The 13,142-nt window shown below is 39.0% G+C and overlaps 1 protein-coding gene across 1 annotated transcript in view; it reads left to right on the forward strand.

Annotated features, from left to right (window-relative positions):
* The first annotated feature begins 2,141 nt into the window (after window positions 1-2,141).
* Pka-C3 (Protein kinase, cAMP-dependent, catalytic subunit 3) overlaps window positions 2,142-13,142 on the forward strand; it is a 479,613-nt gene continuing 468,612 nt past the window's right edge. The window contains exon 1 of the mRNA XM_083118305.1: window positions 2,142-2,799. Within this exon, the coding sequence (XP_082974431.1) occupies window positions 2,667-2,799 (133 nt within the window). The 5' untranslated portion in view covers window positions 2,142-2,666. The remainder of the gene's footprint in view (window positions 2,800-13,142) is intronic.

Consider the following 13,142-nt stretch of genomic DNA (forward strand, 5'->3'; position numbering starts at 1 on the left):
CCGAGTACAGTAACGTGTTGCGATAACGTCTCTTAAGGACGAAGCATGTGGCAGCAAGGCAATGTCAGTTCTCATTGAGGCTCGTACCAGCGAACAGTCTCAACGGTGCATGCTACGTTGGAAATTCAAGCACATTATATTGAAAACCTCATATTTCCAACAACTTTCCCCTCTTTCCAGTTTTCACCATCTGCACTAATAACGCAGTTGTCCTATGGTGACAGACTTTTGAAACACCCTGTACATATACAGATTGTCAAAAATTGAACTATTATTATTTCATGGGCTTAGTATGACACTATTTTTGGTGCTACCGTTGAGTTCTGGCACATCCACAACATAAGGTTTGATCCAAAACATGATCAAATAGCTGAGAGGGTTAATTTTAGATTTTTGGAGGCCATATTGGCCGCCATATCTGTTATTATTTGACAAAGTGGGTCTATTTAATTTCTTATTATCAAAATAAAGTTATAAACTGCAAATTAGGTGAACATAAGATGTCATGAATGATAAATAACTGCAATAAACTAACAGGTTTCAGGTTTAGAATCTTCTTCATGACCGCCATTTTGAAGACGCCATTACAGATAAACGAGAGCTTAAAAATATGGGGTCTGGGGTGTTTTAGGTTCGGGAGTTAATGTAGTATCAGCCCCCCAAAGGGCTCGTTCTCCGCCGGAAGTGAAATATTCTTCCATTTTTCTTGCTTCCCAACCGCACTAAAGTTTTGTAAGGGTATAAGTAAGACTACAATATTAAATTTTTTGACCGATTTTGTTCAAAAGCTATACCACGTATCTATCTAACGTCCTTCAGAACAATAATCCGTTGCGCAACAGCCCATGAAGGGCCTAGGCATACCTACCGACTGCCGATCTCCCTCCCACGCTTTCCTTCGTCACCTCTAAGCGTGGAGATCTTCAACCAGTATTGGAATAGTCGGGGGGTCAGCCCTACGTATCCCCAGCCGTTATAGTAGGTCTTCTCGACCGGATTACGCTCACTCACTCGGAGCTCCCCTTCCCACTATATTTTAGTCTTCATGGTCATACTCTAAATATGTAAATATGTAGAGTGCCTCCCCAATGGCGATGTGGGAGCGTCGTCGCCTTGTAATCAATGGGTCCTGAGTTCGATACCCGGTAGAGGCTCATATTGATTCGGATCCCACTTAAAACTGTAGGTTCAGTCCCGATTAGTCTTACTGTGCATAAAGTGGACTGAAAACACCGATTTAATCAATCGATCTGAATATGTAGAGAGTTTCATTACTTTATTTCAGTTTGCGAATCATTGTTTAAACAGAGATTTGAAAACACCAGCAGAATTTGGATCTCACTCGCAACATAGAACTATTAAAATTATAGCTATATATTGATCGCTTCGCTCGCAGTGTGATCATTTATTTTAGAGTCATATTATATCTGTGCTTATTACTAATACTTCAGACAGGCAAGCGAGCACGCACGCACCCATGCAATACATTCTCACTGATATTCATTCTCACGATGAATTGGGCACCCCCAAGATGAACAAGTTACACCTACGTCAAGAACCATACAAATACAGTTAAAAATTATTGCGCAAGTGTTCCTAATTTCTTTATAACTAGGTTAAGAATTGCATGAAATGATTCCTGGTAATAATATATTAAAATTTTGTGTTCTTCAATGTCATCTCTTGTATTTTGTCTAACGATTGATTAAATCAAGTACTGAACATTATCGGAAAGCAATACTTGAAACGTTAGACTGAAATGTTAACATTATCACAAAATTCTATTTTCCATCTGTTCCTGCATTTGACATATTTTTCTTCTGAATGTTACGTGAAGGGAAGAGTGGGAGGGGAAACATATCTGGAAACGTCTATGAACAAATTGAATTAGGGCACGCCACTGTAGTACTGCGAATACAAAATTATTGACATTTAAAATACAAGTCCAGCAATTCTCGATGGAGAGTGGATTGCTCAGTCGAAGTAGTGCGGACGTTCGCTCAAAGATGTCACCACTAGTAGAACTGAAATACATTGGGTGCAAATTTGTTCACCAAATTGATACTGTAAACGTGAGCTGTAAAGGTCTGGTAGCGACGAGAGAGTGGTCGTATTTACTTTCTTCATTCAACATGCTGCATAAAAGATCATCTTGACGGGTTAGTGCAGCTGAACGTGTATGCGAATTGTGCTAGCTTCTAGCAGTCGACAAGCTTTACTGATTTCTTGTTGGTTCTGAAGTTCGGGAAAGTTGCCGAAGTTGACCGAAATCTACCGAACGAATATGGCATTACCCAGTCTACGAGCTGCTCGCTTGCTGTGCAGGTAAAGAGCATTCGCTGCAGGTCGGAGCAGTTGGTAACGTGGCTCTGTGTTTCTTGTGGCTCGTGTGTGCATGCGTAAACGTCGACATTATCAAGGTTGATATTTACGGATTCATAATGCTGCAAACTTACATGCTGAAGTGAGGTTGTCGCCTCATCGTCGAGATCGAAACCGGCTAGGTCAGGGTTCGAAACTTACGTTCTTCCTCGAAAAGCATTGCTTCAAAAGTGTTAAATGTGAATGACGTATTAGTGTTTTGTTTGTTTTGGGAGGGAAAGTGCAGTGTGCTTGTTGGCGACATAATTTTATTTTGAACTTGCTAGAGTCTGTGAAACGGTGATATGGCATCGTCGAAAGTTGCAAGGAGGCGGCAAGGGAGCCTGCCCAAAGAGCCCCCTTTGACGGTGGACATCAATAATTCAGATGGTGAAAAGGATTTTAGCTTGGATGACTTCGAGATGATCAAAACAATAGGTGAGTACATTGTTATTGTTTCTTTCAGAGTTAGGCAATTGTTAGCTATAATAAGTGCAATTTACACGTTGCGTTCTACAAGAAAATAACTATTAAAGACCATATTTTTAACAGTAAACCATTACATTAAAAAAAACAACGACAGTATAATATTTACAAGGGCATAATCTAATCTAAACGAGTTTTATTTTCATAACGAACACAATATAATCGCAATCATATTTGCGTCATCATATTAACATTATCTGCCCTTGTACAAAACGTGTTTTATTGTTGTAGGTCTCCGCAAGTTACGATGAGCATATTCGTTTAATTGTGCCAGTAATATCTCAAAATTGTTGTTCTTGAGTATAGAATGGGTGTTAATTGAGAAATCGTTCATCATAGACACTAGAGTGTGGGGTGGCTGTGTTATTTTTTAGCGATCGGGGTTCTCTATCATTTCACAAAATATGCGATTTTTTAAAAAATGCTTTCCCAAATTATAAATTCTTACCATGTATTAGGTAGCGTCTTTTTTTAGAGTAAAATTAATTTCGAAGTACAAATCAAAATTATAGAACGGTTACATTTTGACTATTTGTTGTTGATCAACATAAGCACAACTATAAATTATCTAGGATGAAGTGAAGGCAGGAATTACAGATATTACTCGTGCTTTGTAAACAATATAATTTCAACCATCTCGCTACTTTTTCTGCTGAAGTTGGTTTCCAAGTTTAGAGCAAACAAATTAAGCAAGGCATTCAACTGCCCATAGAGGTAAAGCTAAATCATCACTGTTCCCCCTGTGCATGCGCTTCTTCTCCCAATTTGATCACCAAAAAGTTTACTTCGAAGTCCGTTTTATACGTAATCATGATGGAACTTGCATTTTAATCAAGTGGGGTCCCACTATCTCTCAGGGATCGAACCCTGGACAAAGCAGGGGTAAACATTAGTCGAATTGGTTTATTTTTTGGGCAATGTTCAGAAATTTGTGGATCAAATCATAGATTTATGCTAAATATTATTGAAACCACAACTCATATATCCTTTATTAGTTGATTAATAAAAATTATACAAGAATCATTAGATGACTGAAAAGTAAGTAATGGCCTCTTAAACCACAAAATAGTAAATAACTACTACTAATAAAAAAGTTAGTTAATATATAATAACATAGGAGTGGCAAACCTAAATTATCCATTAGACAATTCAGTGGCATGCCCAAGGGGGGTTGATGTGGTCATAACCCCCCCCCCCTTTGGCCCAGTATTCCTAAAAGAAGAACATCACAAAGGTAGAAAAATATGGCAAAATTAAGGTTAACTACAGTAAAAGAAAAAGTGTACATAACCCCTCCCTTTAGCAAATTCTGGGCACGCCACTGGACATAATGCTCCCAGGGAGGCTCAACTTTATTGTTGTTTGATGTTTGTGACTGTACCTTGATAACAAGGACGTATTTATGGGTGTGCAGGGTCCGGACCCCCCCGAAAGACATACCAATTACTAAAATTAAATAATCAAAATATACTTAACTTATTGGAAGGCAAGGAATTTGGCTCATACGGCTTTGAAGAACAGTTCCAAAGATTTATGCACACTACTACTTATGATAATATGCATAAAATATAAATTCGCAACTTTATTTGTCAATTGTAATAGGCAATTAAAAGTGATCAACGTACAATTATTTTGCCTATTACAACTCCTTATTTGTTATGAATATTCAATTTTTTTTCTATTTGACATTAATTTTCTTGCCAGGGAAGTTCTTTTTATAAAAAATTGGCAATCTTAATTACACGTAATGAATGTGTACCATCTTTTTACCTATTCATGTATTAATAATAATACAATATTAATTAATTTACATACTTAATTATTAATTAGTTTAATATCATTATTCTGTTATTATTATTGAGACACTTGGTCGGACCCCTCCCGCCGAAATGTATTTCTAGATACATGCCTGCTTGATAACACGCTGAAAGAATCTTAGTAAGATATATTTCAACTTTCCGTGTCGGGAGGTCATGTAGTGTGCCACGATGCCACAAATCCTAGGTTCGAATCCTGGGTAAGGCATCGCTTGTGCTTGACCCCTCATCTATTTCATCAAATCATCATCCATACTCGTCCCACCTAGACATGTACAAAAGTGACACGAAGTGTACATTGAAATAAAAGAAGTGTGATGACCCGAAGGTTTCAATATCAAGTACTAACTTTTCAACGAAACTGGCTTTATTAATAGAACTTCATGAAACCGGTTTCACTGAAGAGTTCTATTATATATAAATCTGTTACCGCGTTTTGCGTTCCGTGAAATATGAATGATTGTTTATGCAGAAAATCTGTCAATTTACCCAGAAATTATAGTTTTTAAATATGAAATGTTTTATGAGCTGTTTGTCATCGTTGATATATGTTTTAAGCCTAGAATAAATGGCACACTTCCAATGAAATACTTCTTAGCAAGGGCGCCCCCTATTTTTTTCTCGGGGGGGGGGCAGATTCACAGAAACTTATTATTATAATAATTATTATTGCTATTATTACTGCTATTGTTGTTTTTATTTTATTATTTATTACATTACTATTACTACTACTTCTACTACTTATGTTTTTTTAAAAAAATTACATATACGTATTTGTAATTGTCATATATATATATACACACACACACACACACACACACACACACACACACACACAGACACACACACACAATTTGCATAACTGTATACTTAACATTAATTCATATAGGACAAAAAGCTATTTTTTTATAGTTATATAATCAGTGTAAAATAGACTGTAAGCTTAAATGTAACCCTATTTCAAATACTACTACTACTACTAATAATAATAATAATAATAATAATAGTTGCTGTAACTTACGGCCTGTAAGTCACAGAAAACAATACATTTTGTAATAAAATATCTCTCAAATTTCACCACTCGAATTACATTAACTCTTTCCAGAAATCTCGGAGGGGGGGCATGCTACTAAGTGGTGAGATTTTGGAATTTCCAAGTCCTGCCTGATATTCGAACAATGCAACTAGACTGTTTTAAGGGCAGGGCTGAAATGGAATGTCGTGACTTGTCTAGAAATACATTTCTGTAACTAGCAGGTCAAAGCGATGACTCACACGCTCAGTTCAGCTGATAGATTTTTGCAAGGCATGCGATATTTCGATTACGGCCTAACTTCGTGTATTCTTCATAGAAGGGCGCGTGGGCCCCATATTTACTAGCAATGGTATGAATTGATATGCAAATTGACGTTGTCGGGTGATGAGGCCATTGATTTGTGTTACACCTTTCGTTTGTAAAAGCCTAACTGGTGTTATTTGTTACCCCAGAGGTTTCGAACACAATTTAAATATGATAATTAGAGACCTGGGGGTAAAAGGAATGTAGTGTAAAAAAATTAATCAATAAGGGGACCAGATAAGAAAAGTTTTTTTTTTTAAAAAAAAGGGAAAAATAGGGAATGTGGGCTGAAAAATGGGAAAAAAATGGAAGTCAAAATCATGTAATCTTGTTGGTGGAAGATAATTATCAACACTGTTTTATTGTAGTTTATTTAATTTTTTGCAATTTTGAAAGTAAAATTACTTTCATATTGATATAAGAACTGAAATGAATTTCCCACATAATCTACACCTCTTACGTTTTACTTCAAAGGGGCCCACAAACTCAGTAGGAGGTGGAGCCCAGGGGCAATTACCCCTTTGCCCTAAAGGCCATCCTCTACTCTGCCACGCAGGGTACACCGTATGTTAAAGGTGGCCATTATTTTGTGTAATTTTATAAGTTCTTACATAGCTATTGAAATTTTCAAACTATTGTACAGGTACGTCCGTCCCACTCTGGCATCATATTTTTTTTTGTCACTAAAGGCCCCCCCCCCCAATATTTTACTTGCAGGGGGGTTTCAGAGAACTGTGCTACGCTACTGCTACTGACATTGTTATCAACGACCCAAATAGGCTTGCAAATATATGGCTAACGTAGTTTTTAAACATTCTTGAGAAACTTGTTTTCTTGGCTTATCTGTGGTAAGCAATGGGGAACATGGCAGCCGCAAGATGTCAGACTAGTCGCTCTACACGTTACTATCACTAGAGAACCTCTAAGGGTAGAGAGTTGACCTATTTAACAAAATGTTAACGTTATCAATTTACTATGTACTCTTTCCACACGTATCTCCGAGTATCTATTGCACTATTGTTTTGCCTCTATACTATCTTCGAGTGGGTTTTCATTGGCCAGTCAGCGTCAAGCTATTTCATCAATATCTTTATTTATAGTTTATTTATTTTACGGCGCATTTCTTTTGATTTACCTAACGTCCTCCTGACACCTGTGAGTATCTATTTACTTTTAGCTGCATGGTACCACTGTTTTTAGGACCCGGGTTCGATACCCAGTGTGGAGGCACATAGTGGTTCGGATCCCACTTTAAACTGTAGGTCCAGTCCAATCCCGATTACCCTTACTGTGCATAAAGTGGACTTCAAACACCAACACAAGCAATCAATAGCTGTGTATAGGACAAATACAATTTTTAAAGTTTTTTGGCACTTAAAAAACCACCCCTATTGATAAAAGGAAGCAACATCCTGCCTATTATTTTTTTTTTTAGCTTTTTTCTTTCCTGACTTATTTTCTCACCTTTAGTGCCCGTTTGTTTTTGAGTACTTCCTCTCCATATGATAATTTACTTGGAGTTTTCTTCTTACTCTCTGTCTCCTTTGTTTATTTCTATTTTTCCCTCTCTTTCTATATTTTTCTTATTTTCCTTCCTACCTCTTTCTCTGCCACCTCGTTTTGTCTCTCTCTGTCATTTCTTTTTCGATTTCTCTCTAGCATCGCTTCTTTTTTTCCCTCATTCTCTCTAGCTTCATTCTCTTTCTCACTTCACCATTTTCTCGCCCACCTCTCTCTCTGTTCCTTGTCTATTTCTCATTTCCTTTCTCTGTCCCTCTTTCTCTCTCTATACCCGTCACTTCATTTCCCTCTTTGTTCCTTCGAATCTTATTTCTTTTTCTTTCTTCTTTATAAAGCTTTTCTCCCTGTCTCTCTCTCGCGTCTCCAGGCTCTGCCTTTCTGGATCTTTTTCCTTAGCATGTGTACAGACACCAGCAATGAAAATGGGACACCTAGATTTTGAAATGCTCGCTTCTCTGCAAAGCGTTACGTGTGTTGCATAACTCCAAGGCGATAAGTGAATTTTAATAGCAAATTTTCAATGACAACTTCTACCACCGCTGTAGAGTTATGCAACACACACAACGTCTTGCAGGGAAGCAAGTATTTCAGGATCTAGGTGTCCCATTTTTATTGCCGGCGAGTGTACAGTTTCCTACGTCGACCTTACCATTCCTACTTGACCCCGAAGACTTATTTGCTTGTTTGCGGGTTGATAACAATTGAAAATCGTAAGATCTGTAAACGAAAGCCATATCTTTGAATGGCGCCAAAGTCCTGGCCCTTTCTCTAGGCCAGCGCACGCGAACTTTGATCGCAATCACTATTAAAGGTAGAAAAACTGCGATGACGTAATGAATCACGGGGGCAGGGGGTTGGGGGCGATTAAGAATGGATTCCACTAGCTCACGCATCGGGGGTTGGTAGCGCAGGGAGAGCAAAATCAGGTTTACGAACTTATGCAGGACGCGAAGAGGGTGTTCAAGGTTCGTATGGGAAGACACGAACGTTTCGATGCTTTGTTAAGTCACCTATTCATCGATCATCGTCGTGATCCAACTAAAATTGATAATGCTTTTGGAGTTCACTTGCAGAACTGAATAAGGCAGGATACGTAAATACTAAAAAAAACCTAACCTATCTATTTGTACGATAAATTTCAACTCGTTTCTTTCATCTTGGTATTGATTAAATAGCGAGATGTCTGACACACCTAGCACTGCCCTCTGACACGACAAATGTTGCCAGTGCACCTCGTAATGTTTTTTAAAAAACATACTTTTTTATGAATGTGCCGTAATTTCCCCTTATATCATCTGTAATGCATAAAATGCGTAAACCTTAATTGTTTTTTTATCAATTCGATAAATACCTTTTATTCGTTTATTTTTGCTTCGTACAAAACTTTTTTACACCTTAATAACTTTATACCCACACTGAACGTTCATGTAGAGCATGATTTTCTAGTTTAATGTTGCAAAAAATATCCACATACAAAGTTAATATCCAGTTAAGTTCCATGCCACAATCGCTTTTTGTATAAAAGTTACGTACGTTCAACGTCTCGGTTCCGTGACTTTTTGGACACCCTGTATTTTCATGACTTTTGTCTTGTCCGTGGAATTATAACCAAAAATCGAATAATGATGGCAATAATATCTATAGTTGTGAATTTTATAGAAATATTTAGATATATATTTTTTTTATATTTGGTCTCGGACTCGAACTCGTATCCTACTTGGTAACGGAGGAGACACTTGAAATATCTTATGTATTGCACTGGTTACTTACTGTCCTACCAAGAAGACAAAAACTTTATCCCACCGTTGTCTAAATTCCAGCTCTAAGCGAGCGAAGGAAGCGTGGGTAATGCGATCAGGTGCTTGCCGTGTAATCCTGTTCTTGCGTTGCAAAACTCGTCGTGAGTCTGAATTATTTGACAATCAAGCAAGGGAGGGGAAATTATAAATATGGCAACACGGGGCACAAGCGAAGGGGAACATTTTCGTCTAGAGAGAGAGAGAGAAGGAAAAGAGAGAGAGAGAGAGAGAGAGGACTCTCTTTTCCCTTTCTTTCTTTCTTTCTTTTAATCTTTTCTCTTCTCTCTCTCTCCCTCTCTCTCTACCCTTTCCTCCTTTCACTCTCTCTCTCTCTCTTTCCCTCCCTCTCTTTCTTTCCCTCTCTCTCTCATAAAACCCACACCTTTCCGTACTCTCTCTCTCTCTCCCTCCTTTCTCTCCTTTCTTTCCCTCCTTTCTCTCCTCTCTCTCTTCTCTCTCTCTTTCTCTCCTTTCTCTGTCTCTCTCAGGAGAGAGAGAGAGAGAGAGAGAGAAAGAGAAAGTGAAAGGACAAGAGAGAAAGAGGAGAGAAGAAGGAAGAAGAATGAGTGAGATGGAGAAAAGAGAGAGAGAAGATGGGGGCTCTCTCCCTCACTCTCTCTCTCCTTTTTTTCTTCTCTTGTCTCCTATCTCTTTCTTCTTTTCCTATTTCTCTCTCTCTCTCTCTCTCTATTCTCTTTTTCTTTCACGTTAGAGAGAAGAGAGTAAGAGAAAGAAAGGGAGATCATCAGAAAGCTGATTGCGAGGGGAGTAAAGAAATGACTGTCTACTTTGTTTCGTGAGTTGAAAGGGGGTTTTACGCGTCTTGGTACGTCCGTATATAATTTTGCAAAATATGCAAGTGGTCCCGGGTTCGATTGCCGGTGGGAGCCCTCTAAAATTCGTCGTTAGGACAATTGAGGAGCTACTTGAAAATAAAAAGTAGTTGGCTTGGTCTCGAAAACCAGAAAACAGTGGCGATGGGATTCGATCCGCTGACCACGCGTCACCCAACGAATATCCACTTGGCAAGTTCTGGCTCTTAGAGAGTTGTTGCTCTTAGAGAGTTGTTGCGTTTAAAACTGTGTTAGTATTTGTTGTTGGTCAAAGACGTTTGTTTGTCACTCGAAAATCAAGTAGGAACCACTTGATTAATGATCGATTTATTCCATTACAGCGTCAATGTTGTTTCTCATTAATTTTCATGTCTTTACTATACTCTGTCCCAAATATCTCTGGAGCAAGCGAACGAAAACAAGTCTCTGCGCAAAGAGTGACGCGAAACGTCTCCACCAATGAACACGTGAGAGGGAACGGGATTGCGTGGAGGGAAAGCGACTGCTGTTACCCAGGAGCGTGTACTGCTTCGCTCTGCCCACTCGATTCCCCCTTCTCTTCTGCTATGCGCGGCCTTGCTCCAGAGATAAGCGGGACAGGGTGTTGCTGCAGCGTGAGCATTTTGTTCGAGCGTCTAATAGTTCGCACGGACGATTCTAGATGACGTCCGAAATTGAGAGCTTCTTCGCTCGAGCGAATAACGCTCAAACAGGCAAAGCGATCGGTATTATAACCATAATTTGTCTGTGGTAGTGGGCGCTCAAATATGCATCGTGAAATTGAAACTTAAGTAATCATAGTCACCATCTCCGTGTTAAAATGTAGTTTAGTCTATCATGAAAATGAAATAGATGAGTATGGGCTGAAACTTCCAGGGCGGATTTTTACATACCATATACAGGGCGTTCATAAAGTCCCGGTACCATTACCAGTAACATTTACTACGACGTGCTTTGAACACCTTCCTCAGTCGGAGGAATTCCAGCCAACCATATTTTTTCAAGAAGATGGAGCCTCATTGGTCCAAGGATGCTCGAGGTCTTCTGGATAGGCATTTCCCTGGCAGGTGGATAAGGCCCTCGAGCGTGGGAAACTCGAACGAACATGAACGAGCGAAAGTGGTCCTATGCAGTATTTTATTTTATATGCTTAATATGAGAAGGGTTGCTCTTTATTTTATGGAAAGTTCCATGAAAACACAAACAAAGAAGAACTGGAATACTGATGAACATTTTGCCTACTCTTATATGTGCGGCTGAATACATGAAACCAACCAATTGAGGATCCATTTTTTCCTCGAGGGCCCTTATCTGATCAACATCGCCTCCCGCCAAAGATTTTTTGATGTCGAATCAATACACTTGTGCGATGCTGCAATATCCCCCTCTTATGAATTTCTTCCTTGTTTATATAGTATGGCATTTCTTAACATTTCTTACTTGTTATCAGTTTGACAGTAGTGCGATAGGTTGCTGGAGTGTTTACACAGATGATATTCAAAGGCACGAGAATTTGACGTCACGAGTATATTTCCAGGTGAAACTTTCAGAAAAGTGTAGTTTTATATAACGTCACCTTTTCCACTTTTGATTCATCGTGACGGTGAGGATGATTGGTGATCAGGTGAAAGTAATAAAATTACACCCACCGAAAAATACTCATGCCTTGGACACGAACCTGGGAAATCTAAGTCGATCACTTTGTTCACTCAAGAAATGAAGTGGCGGAGTGGTTACAACAGCTCGTTACGACGCCAAGGGTCCCGGATTCGAATCTCGGCCTGGGCATGGGTGTTCTGAATGTCCCTTCATCAATTTCATCGTATCAGCATTCATCCTCGTCTTCACGACTAGCCAAAAAACTGGCAGAAAAGCGAAATGAAATTAAAAAAATGTGGTAGTTGCCATCCCCCCAGGCAACTGGCGTCACGATATACCGTGCGTCCATTTCGATCTGCAGCCGAGAGATCGGGAGAAGCGTGGCGGGCGGCACTGACGGAGATGCCGACATTTGCGGCCTGAAATGCCCGCTTATTTTTATGGACATATGCAGACATTTATATAAATATTGCAAAACGAGCACTAACCTGTGTTATAAGAGTATGGTTTTAATTTTAGTAGCTTAGTGACTGTATGTGCCGATGATTTTGACACGCCCACCTCTTGTGAAACACGGCGTAGAGGTTTGTTTGGAGAACGTTCTAACGCTGCACCAATATCATCGAGTTTTGCTTCGGTTAGAATCCGTCGTTTTTGCTTAGGTGTTTTAAAATTTAACGATACAGTTTCTCGTAATTTAAGGACAAGACGTCTAACCGTATCTCTGTGTGGAGTTGAAACGCATGGGAATTTCTGTACAAATTACCTACTCACGTCTCGACACGAGTTTGTTTTCACGTAGGTACGTGTCATACATAAAAAAAATCTTTGTTCTAACGTGAATCTTGCGGCTGGCATTCCAATCGTCTCACTGACACGTCACACATACACACTACAATAACACAAACAAGTAACTGCAAGTAACCAAGAATAACACTCTTGCGCACAGTACGAAATTAACACGCTCTTGGTTTACATTGATCGCCACTATATTTACAACTCTGTCTTCATCTAGTCGCGAAGGAACAAAAAACTCGAGCTCGGAGATTTCGGATTGCAAGGAAGCTCACGAACACTACTGACTTTTAACGGTTTCTTCTACAGCGTAATCTTGATACAGTGTTGCACATTCAAAACCTCCAAACGATCCCCATCGGCACAAAACTCTTTCAAGGATATAAACTTAAGCAGGACGTTACTGGTCAAAACTATGATTAAAATGTTTTATTATCTGTGGCTCTTAACATCGTTTCTAAAGCGTATTTATTTGTGCATATAAGAGCAGAACTTGGATGAATTACAGAAGAACTTTTGCGTGTTATAACACAGGTTAGTGATCGTTTTGCAATATTTATATAAATGTCTGCATATGTCTATAAAAATAAGC

The sequence above is a fragment of the Lepisma saccharinum genome, chromosome 3 (assembly GCF_977018435.1).
Source record: "Lepisma saccharinum chromosome 3, izLepSacc3.1, whole genome shotgun sequence".
Classification (NCBI taxonomy): Eukaryota; Metazoa; Arthropoda; class Insecta; order Zygentoma; family Lepismatidae; genus Lepisma; species Lepisma saccharinum.